This window comes from Augochlora pura, chromosome 3 (genome assembly GCF_028453695.1).
Source record: "Augochlora pura isolate Apur16 chromosome 3, APUR_v2.2.1, whole genome shotgun sequence".
Taxonomy (NCBI): Eukaryota; Metazoa; Arthropoda; class Insecta; order Hymenoptera; family Halictidae; genus Augochlora; species Augochlora pura.
In genome coordinates, this window is record NC_135774.1 from 15,431,457 (window position 1) to 15,455,191 (window position 23,735).

Consider the following 23,735-nt stretch of genomic DNA (forward strand, 5'->3'; position numbering starts at 1 on the left):
ATATTACCGACATTGCGCGATGCCAGGGAAATGAATAATCTTGTTGAACGGTTTGTGTTTCACAAAAAAATGCCCTTTTAGTGCAACATCAACGGCATCATACGAATATTAAATAATATTTCTCAGGAGAAAAGGTTTGTACACTTTATTCTTTTATAAGCGCGTGAGTTTTGTTATCGAAATATTTCATTCACTTTCGCGTGTGCGAGCTTCGTGTTAAACGTCTTATTTTGTTTTTACTACGTTCTACTTCAGCGTTTAATCTTCGTAAAAAAGCGCGTACAGTAAGATTGCTTAATGAAATTTTATTACTTGGTCGTGCGTTTTTGTTGTTTTATCAAGTTTGATAATTTAAAGCCAAAAGATCTAAAGGTTTATGAACACAACTTACTCTGTGTTTGTTTTAAACACTGTTACTCTCAAAGGTAATGGAATATTTTTCATTTGCTTTAGGTGAATCATAATAACAAGTGGAAAATGGCACTTCGTGAATTGGTCGAGGGTGACTGTGGTGGACCTAGTTCTTTGATCCATCTGACATCACATTTTGTACGCGATCATGGATTCAAGGAAGAAGGAATACATCACCCTTTTGGACATGTGGAGTCTTTTCAGCCTATAGGTTCAGATCAGTTAGTTAAACAATTTTTAGAAGAAAATGCTTCATGCCCTCAGACATTTAGAATGGATAATTTATTACAAGAAATGCGAGAGATTGACCACAACATTCATCCACCTATAGCAGCACCAGGAGTAGCTCAAGAATTAACTGGTTTAGACACAGCTTGGGCAAATCAGTACCTTGAATCTGGACGTCATTTTAGTGTAATAATTCTTGTCATATTAATGGATTATTTGGTGTTAATATTAGAATTTAAGATAATAAATCTTTCTGTTTCTCTCATACTGTAGGAAAACCATACTGATGATATCTGGCAACCTGATGTGGAACGTGTTGTGATTCCAAATAGTGCTGCAACTCCACAAACACATGAATTTGGGCTAGGACCAAAATGGGCTGAAGAGTACATAGAACACAGCATAGATGCGATACAAACTGATATTAACAAAGAAAACACAACAGAGACAGCAGAAAATGATTTATCGTATTCAAAATTCATGAAGTTCATGAAACAAGAGGGAGATGAAGAGGCAGGAACTGCTGGTGATGGGATAGACGAATTTCAGAAAGATAATCCATCTTCAGGTTCATTCATAATCCCATTTTAATTTGTTGATATATTTTTCAGAAGTTATTAGCTAATAATTTATGTTTTAGAGACAGACAACGGCGATTCCGCATTTTTAAGACTACAGAACGAATGGGAGAAGATATCATCGGGTGAAAAGGTATCCAGCAAACATCCATGGCTATCAGAATACGATACATACTATGATCCATTTAAAGATTATGAATTTCACGAAGAAAATCCTATGAAAGAAGTACCCAATCCATTAGAAGAGGGAAAGAGAAGATTAGATGCTGGAGATTTACCAAGTGCTATCCTTTGTTTCGAAGCAGCTGTGAAACAAAACGAAAACGATCCAGAAGCTTGGTTGCTCCTTGGAAAAACTCAAGCCGAAAACGAGCAAGATCCATTAGCGATTTCAGCTTTAAAACGTTGTCTGACTCTTGATCCTATGAACAGCAACGCCTTGATGGCTCTCGCAGTGTCATACGCAAACGAATCTTATCAAAATCAAGCATGTTTAACTCTAAAAGAATGGTTACTAAAAAATGAGAAATATAAACATCTCTCGACAAAAAAAACTATTATCGATGAAAAGTCAAAATCTAATGTCTCGACGATTTTATTCGAGTAAGAGCGCAGATTATTCATAACACTACGTATGTATGGAATTGTTACTAAAACAAATCTGTATTTTCTCTTTGCAGTGATGTACACGAAGAAGTGAAAAGTCTTTATATTCAAGCTGCACGGATGAATCCACGGAACGAAATAGATGCGGATGTTCAATGCGGATTAGGAGTACTTTTTAATTTGTCCAGTGAATATGATAAAGCTTGTGATTGCTTTCAGGCAGCTTTACAAGTTCGCCCCAATGTACATACAATGAAATCCATTATATTCAAGTAATTCTAGTATGATGTATTTAAAATATCGTATTTTTAAAGGATTCCAGATTATGGAATAGATTAGGCGCAACTTTGGCGAATGGTCAGAAATCGGAGGAAGCTATAAACGCGTACCATCGTGCCTTGAAATTATCTCCAGGATTTATTAGAGCACGTTATAATCTGGGGATTTCTTGCATAAATCTTAATGCATACACGTAAATAACATCCTTGTTCAAGTTATCGACTATTTTATTTTTAAATAAGTACAACATTTTTCTTTATTATCTTGCAGAGAAGCTGGTGAACATCTGTTGACTGCTTTAAATCAACAAGCTGCTGGTCGTGGAGCGCATGGTGAAAGTTTATCGCCAAAAGCCATGTCAAATACCATTTGGTCAACGTTGAGACTTGTTATCTCGTTGATGCACAAATACCATCTAAATGATGCCATAGAAAGCAGGTACGATTCAAACAGTTGCTGCGAGTTTTATGAGAATATTTAATCTTAAATACACACGTAATCAGATTGAATAAAATTCTTTGTCTATTTTTTAGAGATCTGGCGAGGTTGAATAAGGAGTTCGAAATTGTATGAAGGTATGCAAACTTGTTGAAGCTACTTGTTGAAAAAGTATAAACAGTTTTTAGTTTTTATGGTAACAGAAATAAAAAATGCTTAAAAACTATTTTCCAATAGTTCGAAAATGTGTATATAAACATCGATTAGATTCATAATTTTTAGATATTTCATTACTACGAGAGTGGGTAATTTAACAATATTATATACCCGATTATGATATTTTATATTTTTTAGAAGTTGTTTTGATTCAATATTACTAACAGGTATACAGCTCCTATCATTTCATTTTATATAAATTGAAAATGGGTTATATAAATTATATGTACATAAAATTGTTATGGAATCAATAAAATCGAATTAATCCCTGAGTAAAATAATTAACTATAGATATTTCTAAATATATGCGAATTAGAAAAGTTTCCTTGCTTCTATCAGATAAAATAATATCATTATAAAAGAGTAGTTATTCAGTAAAGAAGCATTATGATATGAGTTACAGATATATTATCTCTATCGTAATTTATAAATATTGTAGATCACTTCTAACAGAATTATATTATATTTGTAACAAAGAGAAATTAATCCTAAAGGCACATTAAAGTTACATATTTCGTAACGTTCAGAGATTGATGATTAGAAAATTCTACATTATACCATCAATGAATTTAGTGAAAAGTAACTATCCTTAGCGTTATTAGATTTCTTAAACGCGCGTCATCTTACCCTCAGTAATTAAAATATAAACGATTTGTAAAATAGATCATTCAAATGATTTAATTTAAAGCAATCCATAGAATAAGAACATGTAGCACTGTGAACTCTCAAGTTTTATTCGCCCAGTTTCGCATAAACTTCCGATAAATAATTCTGCTTTGACATCGGCTAAGGGAAAGATAACATTCGTCTAGACACAATATAATATATCTATATAGAACATCTCAACAATCGATTATAATATGAATTCATTTTATCTATAGTATTTGTCTTCGATTTTTGACATTTTTTTGATAAAACTTTGTCCATAGAAATTTTGTGCGTAGCTAAAATCAGTGTAAAGAAACAGAAACGTTAAAAAATTCGATCAAAGACATGTGTAATCTTTGAAATATCGTAAAAATGACTAGACTGTAAAGATACTTGTAAAAATTGTGCATCAGACAACAATTATTTGCAAATTTACCATAAGATTATGTAAAAAGATATTTACGAATGCGAGACTAATAAATAACGAGGAATCGATCAAATTTAAAAAAATAAACAAGATAATAATTATATCGAATGTAAAATAACTTTTGGTAAGCGATGAATTGCGAGTTAAATAGGAATTCGCAAATGTCGTATCACATGAGGAATTATGAATTATTGTTCATAACAAATTTGACTAAGTATACTTTGTTCCAAACGTATCTCTCCTATGCTTTGCGTGCAACGCAACATATATTTGTTGCATCCGCAATATATATTTTTCTGCAGATAAAATGAATTGGACCTATACTATCGCCACAAGACGACGCAGTTATTTAGTTAAGACTGTTGCTCATAATTTTAGCGTCGACAAAAGTTGTTGTCCGGTTTCCATCATTAAAGATTTAACATGTTCCGCGTGCATGATTTGAGTGCACATTTCGGTGCACTTTTGAAATGCGATGATGTCGTCCTTCGGGACGATACGATGTAGACCATCCAATGACAATGTGTGCGGCAAATAATTTAGAATTTCTGAAATGTGAACCATTACATTAAGCGTAATGAACACGCTTAATATTTTATACCAATTTACCTTTCATGATTTGTGTGTACAAGCAATGCAACTCTTGTCGCGTATTGGACGCCGAAATTTTCTTTTGCGTTAAATCAATTAAATACTTCCACTCCGACTCGTTAGCATAAACATCCTGAAATTTCAGAATCGTATGAAATTTTCTTGCAAAATCAACTGAACGTATTATAAACAATTAAGAGTACCTTGGCGTACTGTACAATAGCTTGAGGACAGTCCTCCATCAGGATGGTAGTCACTTTATCTGTGTCCTGAATACACAGCGTTTTTAAAGATAAGCTACCCTCGACTTCTTGCGTGTCGAGGAACTGTTTCACCTCGTGCAAACATTCATTGGGCACAAAATCGCAAGACAGAAGTAGTTGCAGTTTGAACAATTCCGTAGGTATCACTTTTTCATTGTCAGTCTTATCGATGTTCGCTAAATCCTTCAAATTATTCGCATTCAACATCTTTTGATAATCTTTTGCGTACGGTGGCATTCTATCTAAGTAATCGGGTCTAAATTTTGAAAATATGAAGTTACTATAGTTTTCATCTATGTTCTCTATACTGTCTAATTTGTACACTTTGGTTTGAGACAATTTGCCGAGGTACGAGCGTACCAGCAACTTGAATGCCTCTACCAAAGCAAAGTCCGTGCGTATTTGATTTTTGTTTATAGTAGATGAGTCTGCGATCAGTTTTGTACTAAAGTAGTTGTGCAGATACTTTTCGAGGAAAAGCTGCAATGCTAGCGCAGCATGGTGGCCGTCCCGACCCACTCTAGATGGCAGATACTCCAAAAACACCTGTATTATCTGGTGCAAGGATAATATCCCGTCGTCCTCTATTATTTGTATCAAAATCTCGACGAATGTCATATTCTTTAGACGCATCAACATGCCAGCGAAATCGGAAAATGTTGGAATCATAGGGCTTCTCTTCCTCATGGCAGTCATGTCGAATAATAAGTCCCAATGCTCAATGATCACTCTTTTTATACATTGTGGAGTAACAGGTTCAAGCGCCTTTTCCGCCTGTTCCTGTTTTTCTGCTTGTATGTATAAAACTGCTAAAGCTAACTTAACTAATTCGTCGGTTTCATACAACAATAAAAGATGAATCAACTTTTCTGTGGTATATTCGCGAAGAACAGGGCTGCCGAAAATTAATTTGAGCAAATTGCCCTTTTTTAGTTTGCAGATCATCTCTACGATATTGAAACCTTGGAATAGTGCATCGGCTTCTGAGCCACTCTTCAAAGTTAGCAGTATCTCTGTTAAGAAAGTAACAAGACCCGGTGCATCCTTGGTTGATTTTCTAGATAAAACCTCCGCTGGTTTTAACCCAGACATTTTGTAATATGGTATACAAAGATCCCAGTCTGATTCGTACTCTGATTTAATATAATAATCGGCAAGTAGTGCGCAGGATTGATTATACAAGTTCTTCAGTTTCATTACATTCTTGTTCGCAGTGTCGTCAACATCGTCGTTCTCCGAAGAATTGCATGCAGTGTCCTTAGCTAAACGTATCACAGCATGAGCTTCTCCAAGCAAATGCCTGTAAGTTCCAGGACTAGAGGCTTTGTGGCTTCTTGCCGCATTCAAAAAGTCGTAATATAGGTTCTCCAGCTTCGGTAACATCAAAGAGTACAATGTCCATGAGTTATCTGCTTTTGCCAGGAGAATTAAATAATTTCTACTGTGTAGTAACTGCTGTATCCCTAGAAATGGTCGCAAGCCGATCAAACAAACAGGTTCTGCAATGCCAGGACATGTAACTTTGTAATTTTCCAGGCTGTTTGACGTTCTCGCGATGTGATGAGACAAACGTAATGTGTAGGATTCTAGACCTGCCTCGGTTAGAGCATGCAGAGCCGTGTGCTCTAAAGCTACATGGTTAACAGGTGCAGTAAATGGATAAGTCGTTAAGCAAGTAGCATCTGTAGGATTTGAACTGGTTGCAGAGAAGTGATAAAGGTATCCTTCTTGCAGTGTGGACAAGAAACAGCTTATACCCTGCAAGTATCTATACTTTTCTGACCTGAGAATTGATTTCTTTAAGCAGGTGCTATTGCATTCCTTTCTCATGTACAGTGGCTTCAGCAGTAAACAACTGAACAATTCAGAGCTTCCATCGAGTTTCGAATTATTATTAACTGCTACAATCTTGAGGGACAGTAAATTTTTTATTGTGTAATTCTCAGACCACCCTAAATCTGGAGAATTCGTTTTAATTATAACTCTCATATCCGATGGATTTAGTATAAATGGACTTAGAGTATGTCCTGGTCCTGCTCTTTCTAAACTAATCGAGGGAAAATTTATAGTCAATGATTGTGAATTCCCATCAATCACATCTTGTGCAATTAATCTTTGCAATTCATCTTTCTCGTTGTGCGCTAAACGATCCAAATCTATAATAGCTTTATTATTGTTACATTTTATTGTATTGAAGTCTCCTGTGTCTAGTTTATACCATACATTTGTTTTAGAATTCTTACGTTTTTTCTTAGATTTCATATCATTGGTTTCTGATCCTACAAAATGAAGATCCTGTGTAGAGTTTCTATGTTTTGAATTCGTGGTCTGTAATGCCACGTTCTCATCTTGATTTCCTATACTATTGCTGTTTTCAACAAGGGAGGAATCTGTAGATATGGAAGTCTTGTCAATGGACGAAGAATTTGTAGAAGTTAAAGAGCTCAGCTGATCAATATCCTCATACATTGAATTAGTGAGCCTGAAAACACATAAGTTAGATTTATTCATGACAGCAATAAAATCTTCGACAATTTCCATGTATGTAGGGCAGAAGGAGAATCCCAAAGACCATGGTCTTGCTTCAAAATCTATGAATTTCATTTTGGAGACTTGTTGTGTCTCAACTTTAAACTCATGAAGAATAGCACTATTTCCAGATGCTACCAAAAGATTACCAGTACTTTGACAACAAGCAATCAACGTGGGCTGCACACTCAATGGTAGCTCTATCATCTCTAAGCTATTTAGAGGCCGATTTAAGCTCGGAGTAACACGTCCTGCTATTCTAGCACGCATAGGTTGACTTTGGTCTTTCACTATAGCCCAGTTGACATAGACTCTAACAAAATTATTAGTTACTTTCCCCATCTGATTATTAATAGTTGCATCTCTAGCATATTTTGATTCTAATGTGACCACATAGTCTCCTTTGGTACAGTGTACCATTTGACTGATCATATCAACTGTTGGAAATATGGTATGTAATTTAACATCAGACATTGTCAATTCCCATACTTCTACACAGTGTGTCGACAGTGCTAGGAGGAGCATTTCGCGTCCAGATGTATTTGCTATGCAACTGGCTGTTGACTCCTCGATCTGGGTAATGTGCTGTCCCAGGAAATTATGAACTGTGATTACCCGCACCATATTGTTGTTTTTATTCAAATAGGTTCACAAACATATCTTTTACAGCGCTTAGATGCAAATTATTGCGTGTGAACAATAATATTTTAAGAATCAACTTCCCCACCAGTGTTTCTTTATACAGGTTGCAGTCGAATCATATTTTGAAATATCTGTTGCATAATTCGTTGGAGGTTACCTTACATTCTGTTATATACAGTTATTAATATGAGAATTACTCAAATAGAGATTTTCGAACGGATGTATTCGTTGTCTTCTTGGAACCTTTTAATATCAGCGAGGTGTAGAGTTAATAAAACGGAAGAACATAAGTGTCACTCAACACTTTTCCCGAAGATATAAAATCTAACTTAACTTGTAAGCTTGGGTTGATGAGCTCAGTAACAAATACTTCAACATTTCAATCATTTTTCACCCATTTACACGCTTGTTGAACAGCGGTTAGAGTAATAAGATACATCGAACACAATGACAATGAAAGAATAGCATTGATCACTACTCATCGGAAAATGATGCTACAATGATTCGTACATGATTTTACACGCTAATATTATTGGAAACACTATTAATACCATAAAGAAGGAGAAAGCAAATACACTTGGCTCATTTGACAGATTTGCCTGTACGCGCATGTGCATTAAAATATAAATGTGGAACCTACGCGCCCTTAATCTTTCTCACTCGTCCGTGTGATAAATTAACGATTTCAAACTATTTAGTAAAATTAACTTTGAAATTCTTTATTTGTACTATTTTCTAAATTAGTCATTAAAAAAGAGTCTAATCGTACACAAAAACTTTTCAAACACATATTATATCCTAAGTTTATAACTTGTAATGTATAATTTAATGTACCATACAAATATATTACAGGTTTCTTTAAATTTTATTATGATAATTTAAAAATTCATACATGTTTCAATAGCATCCTTAACTATATAATACAATTTTACTCTAAAATATTAATTCCAGAAACATATCTTTACACTAATGTCTTATAAAGTAGTCTTATTAGCTAGCAAGATAAAAAAGGTAGTAACTAGTGTTGTTTAAATGTCAGATACATCTACAGTCTCAATTATTTAAAAAACTCAACAAACCATTCAAAACACAGATTGATCATAGATCAATTATTCCAATGTTGCTCACAGCATTCAGAAGTAAAATACATACAAAAGAAATTGATCATTTTGTTGAGATAGTCTTTTCAATATGACTTACAGTGTAGACCAAAAGCAGCCTACACCTTGCATGTACCTATACTTCTCTAATCTCAGGATCGATTTCTTTCAGCAAGGACTACTAAGAGACAATCAATTTTTTATCATGTAATTCTCTGATCACCCTAAATTTGAAGAATTTGTTTTAATTATAACCTTACATCTGATGGATTTAGTATAAGAATACTTCTTGGTCCTGCTGTAATCCGGAATCCCCATGAATCATATCTTGTGCTTTTAATTACATGCAGCATTCACAAGTAAAATACATACTAAAGAAATTGATCATTTCTTTGAAATAACTTTTTCAATATGATTCTTTAGTGTTTGTAATTGACGCATGGTTTCTGGATCTATTGATGGGATATGTGACATCCTTAAGCCTTCTTGAGGTAGCAAAGATATTACATTGCCATTCTTTAAAGGTACATTAATGTTAGCAGTATTTTCTTGTACAACCGCAGAAACCAATAAGGGACTACCTTGCATACTAAGAACCATTTCCCCTTGTCGTGGCCGTCTCAATACATTTAATGGTGTATTTGGTTTAACTTTTGGAGTCACAAGACCATATGTATTGCTGTTTGGTTTTAATGATGCAGGAGTTTTAAATTGATCAGCTTTCATAGATTCCTTAGAATCTAGGTTCTTCATTTTCTTTACAGTCTCTTGATTAATCTGGCTAAGCTTTACTTGTCTAGTCTTCGAATTACTACGTGTTCTTCTTGTGGTCCTCCGAGGCTCATCTTTTTGAGCTCTTGAGGTTCGAGAAGTTGCAATTCCTTCAGTCACATATCCATCGTCCGATGCAGTGGTAATTCTCTTTGCAGGTTTCTTTTTCTTTGTCGTTGTAGTCGTTTTCAATGAACTTTCATTAACAGATGACGAAACTTCTTCATAATTCTCTTTCTGGTCGTCAATTTCGGAGTTCATTAACTCACCAAGGGTAATCAGTTGAATTTCCTTTGGGAGCCTAGATATAGTAATATTAAAAATGTTCTCTAGACCTTTAATCGCTATTTTTGTCTCCGATTCCAATTTTGAAATCCGTAAGTGAGCTTGCCGCTCAAAATCTCTTACTATTGAGTCAGTTTCATCCACAGCTTGTAGCTCCTGTTTCGTTTTCCGAGTAGTTTTCGTTCGCGGCATTTTCGTTCTCACGTGAAATATCGAATCCAATAAGATTGTTCGTATGTCTTTCTGTATTATGCGTGTCTATGCGACAATCCGACGCAAATACTTACATAGAAATAATCAAAATCAAAGCAATGTTTTTAATTCCGTTTATAACCGCCTTTTTTAATGCCAGTGTTGCGTCGTTATGCGCACAACAGAATGGCAAAACCATGTTGAAGAATACGCATGCTTGAAAAGCCCGCGCTCTACCGAGATTTTTAGGAACTAAATTTTAAGCGTTCACAAAAGCGTGTGCAAAAGAATTTCTTGAATTTGAATTGGAAGAGGATTATTACTGCGGTAAATTGATCAGGTTGCGTTGTTAAATATTGTTCGATTCTAAATTACTGTGAATGAAAACTTGGAGAAATTGTTTGAATTGTCAGTTGCTGGATAAATGACTGTCTATATCAGTTTGAAAAACTTACGGTGATCGCAATTCTTGGTCGAAGTGAACGTAGAAGAGTGAGTATTAATATTTGACAAACTATTTCTAAATTAGTTTCATAGTAGCTATTATATTTCTAATTTACCATGGATGTCGCTAATTCATACGAAGATCCGTTGTCTTCTTACAAACGAACTGAACGTCAAGAAATGATGATAGCTGCGCCATTAGATTTATCATTTAAAAAAGCAACAACCATGAGGGGTATGCCATTCTTGAAAATAATATTCATAACGATTAGAAGTTATTCGTATTTTAGAAAGCGAAAAGGTTCAATAACATTTGTTTTATTCCAAGAGAATTGGCAGACAAACGCCCGCAAGCGGCACGGACAGGTAAATTACCAGTTCGAACCCCTACAGATCGGTTCGTAACATGTTCGTTCTGGATAAGCCATAATTCGTTAACTTCGATGGACGGATTTGAGAGTCTCGCACAGAAACTTCTCGATGACCCTGCGTACCTCAGCTGGATCGATCTTTCTTTCAATGAATTAAAGAACATTGGCGACGACATTACAAAGTTTCCAAATCTAAAGATCATTTATTTACACGGTAATGATATATCAAATATCAACGATGTCGTGAAACTGAAAAATTTGCAAAACCTACGGTCTTTAACACTGCATGGAAATCCTATAGAAAATCTGCAGTATTATAGGGGTTATATCGTCCATATTCTTCCCCAATTGTCATCGTTAGATTTTTCAACTATACTTTCTGTCGAGAAGAAAAGAGCACCGCCAGCTGGATTTTATAAAGTGATACACGGCGCTACATGAATATAAAACTTTATTTTTAAACTGTATTTGTATTAAATACACGCTCTTTTAAGTATTGTTATTCGTAACATTTCTCTGAGAATGGTACCGTTTTTTACTTCTTTTTTCTTTCTTTCTTTACAAGGTACTTCGAGTGGACACTCTTACAAATGATTCGTTTCAACTCCTATAGTTAGCGTTATTAAATAAACTCAAGATATGTACCACACAACAGAAATTAATCGTCCTATTTAAGTTCTCTGTCAATGAAGCGGAGGTAAAAAAAGGCCTCGTATTATATTACAAAGTGGATATAACAACTGCTACACTCGTTCGCAGTGTCTTTGTTGTAATATGAAACAATTTTGTTTGTACATTGAATTAACTCAATGTCGTCTGTGTTTGCTGCGATGTTTACTTGATTTTTCGGTATCTCTATCTCGTGATCGACTACGAGATCTATATCGGCTACGTGAAGATTTATGACTGCCGGATCGTCTACGCTGTGCTTTCTTCGGTTTTCGCGAACGGCCATGACTATGGCTACGGGATCTACTTCGGCTATGTTTCTTCCTCTTGGAATGTTTCGTTCCTTCACCCCGTGAGGGCGAAGTACTCGGAGACTTCGAACGCCTAAATAAAAATATAAGTAAATTTCACTGCAGGATATTTAATTATTACCATAAACGTTACTATACCGAGGAGATTTTGTTCTTTCGGGAGCCGCATGTGTACCGCTACGGCTGATAAAACCACCCCACGCGTTGTGATGTTTAGGCAGAGGTGGACTCGGTGTGTGACTATCAACGTCTCCTCCCCTAGCTTTGGTTCTAGCTTCTTCATACTGTCGTCGAAGCTCTTCAACACGTTTTTCTAACTGTTCTGGCTTAACACGGGGTCGATAATAAAGGCGTAATATGCGACGGCAAACGTCTCTAATGGCAGATTCGTTGACTTTGAAAAGGGAAAACCAAGCAGGTGCAGTGGGTAGTGGAAGTTGCAGCTGCCGGGCTCCTAAGTAGACACATGCACAGGCTACTGTTTCTGGTTGATGTCTCAAAAATACATCGGACCTTAACGAATCGTTCATATAATTCCAACATTGCTGCATCAGAGCCTTGTTTTTTTCATAACCCAATACTTGCAAGTACATAACAATGATCTTATGGGGATGCTTTACGTGAACACAAAACCCTAGTTCTTTAAGGACTCTTCTCTCTGACTTGATCACTTGATTCTTTAATGCCACGTAATTTTGATCCAATATCACTGGTTGTATTGGTCTGAAACAAATTTTAAAGAGATACACATATAATTGCAAGAGATTTAAGAGGAATATAGAAAATACAGAGTCACACTTACTTTTGGCTAGATACTTGCTTTATATGATTGAAAACGTTAATCACATCCCTGATACGTCTGGGTGCCTCCTCAATTTTACTAGCTAAACAAATACAACCCATTGCAGTAGTTTCCATATTATGTCTAACTAACGATTTACTGTAATAAAATCGTTGAAATATTACTTGTCCTGTAGCCATCGCAACCTGTTCGACGTAATCGGAAAAAGCAAAGATTACAGCATGATTTAGAGGTTATAGAGGTTATAAAGTTTACAAACATTCTGTTTGTTTTCAGATTAAATAATTTACCTGCGGTAGTTTCAGTAGAATACCGGCTATCTGTATTAGCTCACATCCTAATATTCGAAGATCAGTTTCAGTTTCTGCATCCAATCCATCTAAATGTGACGGCGTCGAGTTAAGCTTCTCTTCGGGTAGGAGACAATTTTGTAACGTTAATACAATCTTTCCGTAAGGTTTCGTGTTCGCGGTCGTTGCATTTTTTACGGGAGCAACAGAATTTTCTTTCATGTTACTCATTTTTACATTTACGATGCAAAAGCAACTAAACTCGTTAGTTGTTCAATCACTATTCATACAGCAAGTTAACCTTTCATCCCATCGAGGTACGGTACACATCTGATCTACGATAAGTCCTACACCATACTGAGCCGTTCTATCTCTTTTCAGTCTATGGCGCTTGTATCCCCCCACCATTTTAATGCGCATCCAACTCGCGCAGTTGGTTTAGAAAGAGAACGGGAGATGATCGAGAGAGACATAATAAAACCAGCAGGTTCTATGTGTGAGTGTCCACACAGATGAGAACCTTGCCTCATGAACTGAACTTATGAAAATAACTCGTAAGGGTCATAAATATAGTAATAAAATAAAATAAGGTCCATTCGCAGGTATACGATGTGCTAATGTTATCTGTCCCCGGTCTAAAGCTTTCACTCGGAATTTCCACTCTCAGGTATTCCAGGCTATTAGAATATATACTTTTAAGGAAAACTTGTCCTGTCCATAGCCATTAATATCCGATTGCTATTGTTTCTGACGGTAGACTTATGCAGTATCATATTTTAAATTTGTTAAGTCAAGTCTTAACAACTTTCTAATCCACATACCATGAAGTTGTAAAAAATTTACCATTACCTAAATGTTTTTTAGATTCATAAATTAGTAATCATTAGTTAAAATGTAGCTTCTGAGTTATTAAAAATTTTAATAATTGTAGAATCTTTCAAAGCGAAAAATATAAGTCGAATATGGAGCCGCGTGTTTCAAATGGAGCGCCATGCTCCACAAGAAACTACAAGAATGGTAATGCGCGACGAGCTACATTGTCCATCGTTGTGACTTGTTTCGCTTGTGCGTGCTGATGTCGTGCTCTTTTGCTCACTCGACTCACCCTCTCTTTGTTTAAAAGTGTGAGGGCAGCACTGCATAAAAGCATCAAGCAATCAGAGAATGGTAGTTTCTGTACTTTACCTCAAATTTCTGTGCTTTTTGCCCCCATCATAATTTAGTTTGGAGACGCAGTACTATATCATACATTCGATATAAAACCATAAACTTGTACTTTAAATTAGAATTAGAACACAGGAGAGGTGTTCGTATACACTCGATTCTCTATACATGATAATTTACTCGATAATTTCTTCAATTTTTGTCGTAATTTTGCTTTACGTTGTAATTTTTTTTAAGGTGGCAACAGTGGTTTCAGGATCCGCCATTTAATAGTTTGTGGAACGCAGTAGTGAGTACGTAACGGTCCCATTAGAAGATTTCGAATTTCAAAATTTATCGAATATTTTCTATTATTTTAACAATAAACTGGCATTAGAAGAAAATACGAAACTCCAAATACAAAGTTATCATAAAAGTTGGTCGAGGTATCATGCTTTTTTACAATAGCAATGAAGTAATAAAGTCTTCGTTCTCTGGTCCTATGTTTCACATAGTACCAAGTATTGTCGCAACAAAGTTGTAATTTAATTTCTTTACAGGTTCTTGAGTTTATTGTTGGGCTATTATGATGGAATGGAATATTAACAAGAAGTCTTCTCGGTGAGTCAAGCATCAATATTGAAATATTAACAATGTAAAGTTCGACTGATGTCGATGTTGTTATTCAAATATGGAGGACACATTTGAAATTGTATTCGCGCCATCGCCAGAGGGACATAGTAAAGCGACAACGATTTTATTTTTAGGTATATAATAATATATTCCTTTAGTTGTTACATGTCCGTTCTCTCTATTATTCAAAATGAATGTCCGACGTTGCACCGCAACGAGACATTCGATGCGGTTTTTGTGTTATAAAACTGTTGATCGCGATCATTCTCATGATTTTCCAAATTCGATTTGAATAGAAACGGTTGTTGGGCTTACAGAGTAATAGGATTTTGCGCGCATTCTCGCAAAGAACGACTGACTAAGTATAATCATAAATATATACAAGATCAAGAAATAATACATATAATATAATACACTTGCATAACATAACAATTATCGTACAACGTATACATAGTAGTAACTCATAGCGAAACGTAACGCGAAAAAGGTAAATGAAAAAACTAACAATAGCATAGATCCATACGTTATACAATTAATTGTATCCTAGCCACTTCTCTTCGGATATTCCATCTCCGTCGATTTTCGGTCCCTGTGTGTTTCCTTGCGTACAGAATTCATAAATTAGACGAATAGGAAAGATTTTGCGTCGACTAAAGCAGCTTTTCTGCGATAGATTTGTAATCGGTGAATAAAGAAACAACATAATTTTCGACTTTGCCGTCAATTTTTGCCGCTAGGCGTGGCTGCGACGGGCTCTCAGAGTCTCTTAACAATCCTTGGCCATGATCCGGTTAACATAAGGGTAGCGAAAGGGATCACGCCCTTGTAAATACATTAGAGAAAAATGTAAAGCTTTGTAAAGATTTGCGACCAATGATATTGAGCGACAATAAAAAAAAATGAAAAGATCAAACGATTCCACTATTTGCGGGTTGTTCAGGACACCATCTGAAGGCAATTCGATTGGAGTGAATGGCTACCTTGAACGAACCGCGCGAGCTTTCTGCAGACTGTAAATTCAATGCGAGGTACTTGGTCGAACACTCCGCTTTCGCATAGTTCCATTGGACCGAGATAGGAACGATTCCCACGTGAAACATTTACAGACTCGCACAAGTCGATATCGTTTTCGCGAAATCGGAAGTTCCGACGGAACCCTCTCAACGTAGCGAAACCCGACGAAGCAACTGCGCGCAGATTCAAATTTCACGGGGTTGCGTGTGTATGCATGTGTGTGTACGTGTCTTCGAGTGTGTCCTTAAAAAATTTGAAAAAATAAAATCTTCAGCGTCCGAGCTGTATCTATTCCCTGTATTGTACGACGCGGTACACCGTGTTTTGTACAAAGCGTCCCGCGAAACTATTGATCTCTATTTCACCTGTATCTGATTTTTACGTGCACACGTTTAGTTAATGTTGACTTGCTTTGAGACGTATTATTTTTAACAAACGATTATACGTGTATTCCAGTACGCGTGTACCAAAATCTGCATATTTCAATACTTGTGTACACGTGTATTTCAATACTCGTATACACGTGTATTTCAATACTCGTATACACGTGTATTTCAATACTCGCGTACACGTGTATTTCAATACTCGTATACACATATATTTTAATGAATAATGAAACACGCATGTGTTATTGTTATATTCATGTTTTACTTTGTGTGATTATTTTATGTAGGATAAAGCTTTAAAATTGTCAACTCTAGTCGGATCTTGATACACGTGTATGAAATATGTGTACATGTAAATATGAGATACACGTAAAGATACACATCATTACCTGAATTCCAGGTATTATCGTTTCTATCCGCAGAACGCTTCGTCTATAACAGTAATGTCCACGGGAGACGAACGGAAGGCAATCGTTGTCCTCGTCGTCGCGTCCCGCCGTCGATGAAATATGCCGTGGCATGTTTGTTGGTCTCGACAAAAGTGTTTTTGGGGACGGTAAGTTGGTGTTCGATTGGCCCTTACAGCCTCTCCCGCGGACATTCCTGGCCTATAAGGTTTACAGATGTTCAAAATAGATCATACAAATTGATTCGTTCATCCACGCTAAAAGATATTCGATAACATTGGTATAGCTGGCTCGAAGTGAGTCTAACTGGAAGAGAGAGAGAGGCAATTCGGTAGCTCGATCGGTTCGCGGTTCAACCTTGATCGAATTCGCTTAGTGTTCGTACACAAAAATGGAGTTCATTCGTTGAAACAATTTGATTCGCGATTAGCACCGAACGAGCACCTTTTCAACCGAATTCACAAACGTCCTCTTCTTCTCAAAGACCGATTCACTTCGCGTAACCCGTGTACCTGGCAGTGCGATAGCTATCTCCTTCAACGAACAATCATTTCGCTCGTGCACAGAGCGCACCACGTGGTTAAGACTGCTCGGTCTTGGACGAAGCTTCGTTGTTCAAACGAACAGTTGCGGCGTCGTTGCACGCTAGTTGAGCTTCGATCTTCTCTGCCGTGATCCCCTCCAGCTTGCTCTCCGTTTTCATAGAGGCGTTCAAACTCTTCAGAAAGTTTCCCAGATGTTGGGCGGCTATGGGGTTGTTCGCCCACTCGTTCGAAGGGAACGCGGCCAGCAGTCTCTTCTGGAACATTTCCGAAGTCAGTTGCTTCGCGTCCGATTGTTTGAACGCGGGTTTCTTCTCGGTATCCGTGGTCGCGTCGACGACTGGGTTGTCGGGTTTCGAAGATCGCTCGGAGGAAGACTTAGTTACCTCCGACGGAGACGGAAAGCTTTGCTCCACTGTTGAGCAACCTTTGCTGGATGGACTACTCTCGATCGTCACCGAGCTGGAGTCAGGGCTAGCCGGAGACTTACTACTGGACACCTCCACTGCGGGGGTGGTGCTTTTCATCGGGCTAGGAGCTGGCACATCGTTATCGATTCCGTTCGATCCGGTTGTCACGTTGTCGCCGGCACCGGTAGCGTTCTCGTTAACGTTGCTGGTATTGGAATCGCCTGGCGGAGGCGACGGAGAAGCCGTTGAAGAGACCCTGGGGCTGGCAGCCTCGCGGTGAGGGGTTTGCCTCGAGGCAGCGTCATCTTTCTTCGAATCGTTGTTCGATTCAGCGTTCGAGTCCCGAATTGTTTCAACAGATGCCTTATCCTCGTTACTCCCACTGTTGCTGGTGGTACTTCGAGGCGAGTACCGGTTACTGCTTTCCGTGGTCGCAGGGTACTTCGTTTGGACGGACAACTGCTGCTGGCCACTGTCTACGGAATCCAATGGTTCGTTGCTTCGAAACGCGACATTCTTGCTGACCTCGTTGGCGAGACTACGGTTCAGACAAACGGTGGCGGCAGTCCTTTCGCCGGACTGCTGCTGTTTGCTAATGGGCACGGCTAGTGGCGCGATGGAGGATCGGGCAGGTTTTACCGGCGCGCACTGAGCAGCTAAGTGACTCTTTCCTGGCAGGCTGTTGTTCGCACTTCGATTGTCCGTGTTAATGCCCGAGGAATTCGCCTCGGTCGGCCGCGGCAGCCTCAGCCTAGCGTCCATCTGGAACTGCTGGAGGTTGGGGGCCTGGCTGAGGGCGTAGAGACTCTGAAGGCTGGGAAACACAGACGAGAGGTTTGTGTTCGATCGGCTGTTGCTCATAGGACTGGACAATCCTGGAGCGTAGACAGGAGTGCGCGTCGGAGTCGGCAAAGGACAGTCGCTCACTCTATGAGCCGCGGGAGTTAAAGATCCTGGCGGCGCTCGATAGTATCTGTGTCCTCCCATTAACGTTACCACATGTACTCGGTCGGACAGGTTCGACATGTTGTCTCTGAGCGACGTCTTCGCTTTTAGTTTCGCGACCGGCTGAGGTATTCTCAGTGGATGCATGTCCACCTTCTTTCCACCGCTCAAATCAAGGATATCCCTCGATTCTTGCTCCCTCTTCCTCTTCCCAGATGGTGTTTGTCGCTGTTGATTCATGTCGCGATCCGGCTGCTTGGTCTGCCTTGGTTTCGGTGGCGCCGGCATCCTTATCTGACCAGCCTTCAATGCTTTCAGCACACGCGGATCCACGGATCGATCGTTCAGAGTGATGCTAGGGCTCACCTTTCCCAGCGCGTTCTTCCGGTTGTCCTTGGGGTCGCTCGGTTCGACGAATCCTCCGCTGCTGCCAGGGGACTTTGGCGCGGTTAGGGTAATACTGAGGCTCGCAGGGATGTTCAAACCGCAGCCGTCCAAGATGTTTCTCGTGTCGCTCGAGAGCATCGGGTTGTTCGTCTGAGGTTTGGGACTCGGAACCGGCGCTCGACTAGGACCAGGCTCGCCGATCATGTTGGCGGGTCTCTTTGCGGGGATCACGTGCTCGGTAGCTATCTTCCTCGGTGATTTGAGATTGTTCGGAACCGGGCTGGGCAGAGGAGAAGGCACGGTCGCGACGGGAGCCTGTTTCTTGGGCGTCTGCACCTGTTGCTGCCTCTTCCGCTTGATGTCGAAGATGGGCAATCCCGGCGGACACTTTCTCTTAACCGCCCCCGCTGGGACCACCGGCGGGTCGTTGGAGAAAGTGTACACGTCGACCTTTGCCGGAGCGTTAACGGTGTTCGCGTTCACGTTCGCGTTCACGGCGGCCACACTCGAACTCTTCGCGTAACCGATCGGTCGTGCATCCACGTCACTGCACTGTTTGTTCGCGTTCACTCGCGCATTCCCGCTAATTCCGCTGACCGTTGCCGGCCGTTTGCTCGCGTTCGCCACGCTTCCGCCCGCATTAACACCGGCGGCGTTCTCGACGGTATTTTTATTCTGCCCTTCCGTCGGCGCCTCGATCTTCTTCTCCTCCTTTTTGGTCGCGTCGCCCTTGCTCTGAGCCTCGCCTAACGACCCGCCGACACTGGTCTCCGGTGACTTCGAGTCAACCAGCGACTCCGACCCCGTCTCTCTGGCAGTCAGTTGGAACCCTTGAAGGAACTGTCTCTTGTCCTGTTGCTCGGCCGGCTTCTTCGGCGAGATCTTCACGGTGTTGCTTACAGGTTTCTCGGTAGCAGCTGACCGTTCCACGAACGTGACCCTGCGCCGCTGCTTCTCCTGCTTCTCCGCCTGTTGCTTTTCTCGGTCTCTTTGGATCTGCTGTATGACCAACGCGCTCGGACTCTCCTTCTCCGGCTGGCCGCAATGCAACAAAACGTTGCTGATCACTTTCGGCTTATTCGGGCTTACGTTGCTCGGCGTGCATTGTTTCAGCGTGATCTTCACTCCGTTCGAGTTCTGCCCGCTGCCTATGCTCACCACGCTGAACTCGGGGCTCGAGGACTTCGGCTCCGTGCTCGGCTCCTTCGTCGTCCAGTTCAGAGACGGGCTTCTCAGCACCTCGTACCGTCCGTCCGGGTTCTTCAGTATCTTGATGGGCGTTTTGATCTGTTTCGTACCCTTCGTATTCGTCGACGTGCTCGACGGGCTCGTGTTAGTCACCGTCGTGGTCGTCGTGTTCGTCGTGGAAGACGAAATCGTCGTCGAAGTCACGGTCGTCGACACCGTCGCGCTGCTCAGAGGCTGTTCCGTTTTCGTCTCGACGTTCTTCGACTCCACCGCGACCTTTTTCGATTCTACCACGACCTTCTTCGACTCGGCCACGAGCTTCTTCGTCTCGGCCACGACCTTCTGCTCGCTGGATACCCTCGTCTTCTCGCTCGGTGCTTCGTTCCTAGTTTCCAACGGGTGCCTCTCCTCCCGATTCTTCGCCTGCTCGATCTCGGGCTTGCGTTCCGGATCGTCCTGCCCATTTTCCGTGTTGATTCTGTTCTGAACGGCCGCGGCGGCGTCCGCGGGTGGTAAACTCGCCCCCAAACCAGGGGTGGATGGTCTGTCGTGCGGCGGTGCCTCGAGTCGCTGCTCTTCCAACGCGACTCGGTAGAAAAATCGCATGGGTGCGTTCTGGAAAGACAATTTTTAAACGTTAGACACGAAGAGAGACCATTTCGTACTATTTCGTGAAGATTAATATAGTCGTCTTACTCTTTTCCAAGCATAAATATATGCGACATCCATGAGCGTCCAGTGCTCCGGAAGCGGAGCACGCCGATGGCAGATCTCGATGGTGTATCTCGTCATGTCAACGCTGTATTTCAGTGCTAGGAATTTTTTCAAGTGCGCTATAGTCACCAGTGCGGGACATTGAAGGTACCGTCGATTGCTCGTCGAGTTCGCGTTGTGGTTGCCGGTGTTATTACTGCTGGCGTTGTTGTTACTATTTTGGTTGTTCGGTCCGTTCACGTTGTTCGCGTCTTCGTTCGTGCTGAGCAGGATCGTGAGCGGATCCGCTCCGGGTGGCAGGTACTCTAAGCTCAAACTGACCGCATCCTCCGGCGCGAAAATTAATCGGCCGCTGACGTCTTCGCCGCGTTGTTCCGGAGTCGCGAAATCCGCTGGAGAATTAAATCGTTTGAATGATCGCTGTCGCAACAAGTATCGCGAACGAATCGACGAAGAACCGTCCGTCTTAAATATTGTCAAATGTTAGTCGGAGTGGAAACGTTACCGTGCTCCGGGTGCTTCTTGTAGAACTCTCTTCTCTTGCGCATCTCTTTGTGATACAGTCCGGGGACCAATTTATACACGATCTCCTGCAACGCTTTGTCCGCCCTGAAAGCAAACGATAATCTGAAACGTTCGAACGTTGAAGGGTTCGATCGGTGGAAGAGGCGGAACAGAAAGCGAATATACACGTACTTGATGTTCGGCTTCGCCTTGTTGAGAACATGTTTGCAGGAGGGACACTGGGCCTCGGTGCTCAAATGCTTTAAAATACAGCTTCTGCAGACTGGAAACAGAAAGGAAGGAGCAGCATATCATTATCCGTTCGGGGTCGGTCCCGGGGAGATATCATTCGCGAGAGGAGGATTTCGCTTCACTTACACGAGTGCAGACACTCGACGACGGTGGTCGCGTCTATGAGGTAGCCCCTGCACAACAGGCAAACGAGGTAGGGATTCACCTCGCGGAGGTAAGTCCTTTTGCCCGGTCCCGACATTTTTCTTATTGTGGAGCGGAACTGCCCGTGATGATACCTGCAACGTGAAACAGAGAACGACACGATGATCCCACGCTCCGGAAAACCGCAACGCGAAGAAACTCGGGGAATTGCGATTGCACTCACGCCGGTGCAGTTTCATCGTCCCTTCGAATTCTCCCTCCCTATTCAGACAGCATTTTCGACTCGAATTCGATTCCACGCGTAGAAATTCAGCCGTCGTTTCTCGGGGCACCCGTTAAGGACCGTCCGACCGAGAGAATCAAGCTTCGCTCGCGACATACTTCATCCCGTTTCGTGCGTTCGCTCGTCCCGGAAGCAGCGCCATTACTCATCTAGTTCACACAAACGAACGTGTCTCGTTTACATTCAAAGTCCCCGCGCGCTTCGGCTTCTCGGCCCGAGAGACCCGACTTTCCTTCGAGACGGTTCGGAACAATTCGCAAAAGCTTCTCGGACGGATCGCACGCGGTCCGGGGGAACGGTTAGGCCGTGTCACGGTGTTTAGCCCACTTTCCCGAAGGTTTCTCAGGTAGCTAGAATCCCGTTGCCTCGGTCTCTGCCCCCCTCCCCCCCCCCTCTACCGGGTGGCAACCACCCGGTGGGTATACGGGTGCGTTTTATCCTCGTCCTCCCCGCTCGGAGAATTGTCCTTTCCGTTTTTCCGCTCCGCCACGGCCTGGCTCTGCCGAACAGAGCACACAGCCACAGCCAGCAGCCCTTTCCTAGCGAACGAAACGCGTGTGCCGTCGAATACCTGGCTGGTATTGATCGAATATCGCGCTATTTCGCAGAGAGAGAGTGAGAGATATGCCCGCGATAAACCCGCTCCTCGGCGCTCGTTATCGTTGCCCAAGAAAATTAACGCCGCCCGGTTTTTGCCGGCGATCGAGTCCTCGAGCGGCCGCGCGAGGCTACTCGGCTCTTTAATCGCTCGAACAGATACGGAGTAACGGCGTCACGAATTATTCTCAATTCAGAGCAACGAAGACGACGTCGACGACGACGACGACGACCACGCTCGACGACTTTACACTGTCAGCCAAAAGTTTCGATCGTCTACCGATTCCCCGGCTCGAAGTCGCTATCGATTCAATTAAGTGCTCCTCGAACTAGACGTTGGAACTTCCAACCCTTGGCTGTCCTATAAATTAGATCAATTATTCCGCGGTTATTCGAGATCGACAGGTACAAACTAGACACCGGGACACGGTGTTCCCGTGGCACCGATCCGATTTTTATTCATGAGACCGAACTCCGTCGACTATGTTTCCTCGATCCCGTGGAATATTCACAGAATCGATTTAGAAAGACGCAGGCATCCGTGGCGATCGCTTATTCTTTCGCCGGCGAGAGCACGATCCGTCGGTTTAGCTCGTCTCCGCCGGTTAACGGGTTAAAGTTACAACCTCACGACCATACCGGAGATCTCGTTATTCCTCGTCCGTTTGCTCGGAAGGCTCGCGTCGTCTATTCCCCGAGTGCAGCACGTGTCGCGAATGCAGGGACGCGCCTAAATAAAGCCCCGTGCACAACACAGATCGGGTTCGTCGGCCGTGGAATCGGGAAGCGTTAACTCGTTTCTCATCGTCGTCGCTCGCGTGCGTCGACGAGCGACGCTTCGACCCGCAGACAAAGTCCGTAGTGCCGCGCATCACGGTCAATTATCTCGTTAGAAATTAGCCGTACTATTTGGACCCCGAGTCGGGCACCGCGAGCGCATATACCTACACCGAGACGTTCCGCGATGTCTTAGCCACTTCGTCTATTTATATCTGCTCCGTGAGAAGCAACATTCTCGGGCGGGATCGCGAGCGATGATGCCACAGGCCCGATTCCAATCGTCCCCGAAAAAACGATCGAACTACCCCCGTGGCA

General features: G+C 41.4%; 6 protein-coding genes across 9 annotated transcripts in view; 2 read left to right on the forward strand and 4 right to left on the reverse strand.

Annotated features, from left to right (window-relative positions):
* Nucleotides 1-2: 2 nt before the first annotated feature.
* Pex5 (peroxisomal biogenesis factor 5) lies at nt 3-3,023 on the forward strand. Of its 3 annotated transcripts, XM_078177357.1 has the most exons (9): nt 3-134; nt 454-622; nt 704-825; nt 913-1,207; nt 1,280-1,820; nt 1,898-2,066; nt 2,138-2,295; nt 2,373-2,540; nt 2,636-3,023. In XM_078177357.1, the coding sequence occupies exons 2-9, from the start codon at nt 478-480 to the stop codon at nt 2,673-2,675; spliced, it is 1,638 nt and encodes a 545-aa protein (XP_078033483.1). In that variant the 5' UTR covers nt 3-134; nt 454-477; the 3' UTR covers nt 2,676-3,023. The 3 variants fall into 3 exon arrangements, with proteins under 3 accessions (XP_078033483.1, XP_078033482.1, XP_078033484.1); XM_078177356.1 differs by having other exon boundaries at nt 454-825; XM_078177358.1 differs by lacking the exon at nt 3-134 and having other exon boundaries at nt 498-632.
* A 156-nt stretch (nt 3,024-3,179) lies between these two features.
* On the reverse strand, nt 3,180-8,455 carry LOC144468133 (BLOC-2 complex member HPS3). Its single transcript, XM_078177355.1, has 3 exons — nt 4,626-8,455; nt 4,441-4,555; nt 3,180-4,379 (listed from the first exon to the last, which is right to left on the reverse strand). Exons 1-3 carry the CDS (start codon nt 7,836-7,838, stop codon nt 4,198-4,200), a joined length of 3,510 nt encoding a protein of 1,169 aa, XP_078033481.1. The 5' UTR covers nt 7,839-8,455; the 3' UTR covers nt 3,180-4,197.
* A 289-nt stretch (nt 8,456-8,744) lies between these two features.
* Nucleotides 8,745-10,385, reverse strand: Borr (borealin-related). The gene has a single exon (XM_078177367.1). It carries the CDS (start codon nt 10,202-10,204, stop codon nt 9,341-9,343), a length of 864 nt encoding a protein of 287 aa, XP_078033493.1. The 5' UTR covers nt 10,205-10,385; the 3' UTR covers nt 8,745-9,340.
* A 380-nt stretch (nt 10,386-10,765) lies between these two features.
* Nucleotides 10,766-11,460, forward strand: LOC144467659 (leucine-rich repeat-containing protein 51). The gene is made up of 2 exons (XM_078176553.1): nt 10,766-10,883; nt 10,979-11,460. Exons 1-2 carry the CDS (start codon nt 10,766-10,768, stop codon nt 11,458-11,460), a joined length of 600 nt encoding a protein of 199 aa, XP_078032679.1.
* Nucleotides 11,454-13,436, reverse strand: LOC144478784 (cyclin-L1-like). Its single transcript, XM_078197030.1, has 4 exons — nt 13,092-13,436; nt 12,802-12,986; nt 12,138-12,722; nt 11,454-12,072 (listed from the first exon to the last, which is right to left on the reverse strand). Exons 1-4 carry the CDS (start codon nt 13,320-13,322, stop codon nt 11,826-11,828), a joined length of 1,248 nt encoding a protein of 415 aa, XP_078053156.1. The 5' UTR covers nt 13,323-13,436; the 3' UTR covers nt 11,454-11,825.
* Nucleotides 13,437-15,205: 1,769 nt separating this feature from the next.
* LOC144468186 (uncharacterized) overlaps nt 15,206-23,735 on the reverse strand; it is a 13,035-nt gene continuing 4,505 nt past the window's right edge. Inside the window, exons 2-7 of one of the 2 annotated variants that reach the window (XR_013493770.1) lie at nt 21,743-21,894; nt 21,557-21,647; nt 21,366-21,469; nt 20,843-21,252; nt 17,187-20,761; nt 15,206-16,875 (exon numbers count right to left, since the gene is read on the reverse strand). Coding sequence is in view for 1 of the 2 variants with exons in the window: in XM_078177488.1 (XP_078033614.1) it covers nt 17,255-20,761; nt 20,843-21,252; nt 21,366-21,469; nt 21,557-21,647; nt 21,743-21,857 (4,227 nt within the window). In the remaining variant the exon portion in view is untranslated. Of the gene's footprint in view, nt 20,762-20,842; nt 21,253-21,365; nt 21,470-21,556; nt 21,648-21,742; nt 21,895-23,735 lie in introns of both variants that reach the window. The other variant, XM_078177488.1, reaches the window with a different exon arrangement.

Bases quoted from the DNA above. Each gene is read 5' to 3' on its own strand.
- Pex5 (XM_078177356.1), top strand. From the start codon at position 478: ATGGCACTTCGTGAATTGGTCGAGGGTGACTGTGGTGGACCTAGTTCT. The intron at 1,821-1,897 runs GTAAGAGCGCAG...TTCTCTTTGCAG, and splicing joins GTCTCGACGATTTTATTCGA to TGATGTACACGAAGAAGTGA. The intron at 2,067-2,137 runs GTACATACAATG...GTATTTTTAAAG, and splicing joins CTTTACAAGTTCGCCCCAAT to GATTCCAGATTATGGAATAG.
- LOC144467659 (XM_078176553.1), top strand. From the start codon at position 10,766: ATGGATGTCGCTAATTCATACGAAGATCCGTTGTCTTCTTACAAACGA. The intron at 10,884-10,978 runs GTATGCCATTCT...TTATTCCAAGAG, and splicing joins AAAAGCAACAACCATGAGGG to AATTGGCAGACAAACGCCCG.
- LOC144468133 (XM_078177355.1), bottom strand. From the start codon at position 7,838: ATGGTGCGGGTAATCACAGTTCATAATTTCCTGGGACAGCACATTACC. The intron at 4,556-4,625 runs GTACTCTTAATT...CTGAAATTTCAG, and splicing joins CTATTGTACAGTACGCCAAG to GATGTTTATGCTAACGAGTC. The intron at 4,380-4,440 runs GTAAATTGGTAT...TTCACATTTCAG, and splicing joins GTACACACAAATCATGAAAG to AAATTCTAAATTATTTGCCG.
- LOC144478784 (XM_078197030.1), bottom strand. From the start codon at position 13,322: ATGAGTAACATGAAAGAAAATTCTGTTGCTCCCGTAAAAAATGCAACG. The intron at 12,987-13,091 runs GTAAATTATTTA...TACGTCGAACAG, and splicing joins TTCTACTGAAACTACCGCAG to GTTGCGATGGCTACAGGACA. The intron at 12,073-12,137 runs GTATAGTAACGT...ATTTTTATTTAG, and splicing joins GAAAGAACAAAATCTCCTCG to GCGTTCGAAGTCTCCGAGTA.
- Borr (XM_078177367.1), bottom strand. From the start codon at position 10,204: ATGCCGCGAACGAAAACTACTCGGAAAACGAAACAGGAGCTACAAGCT.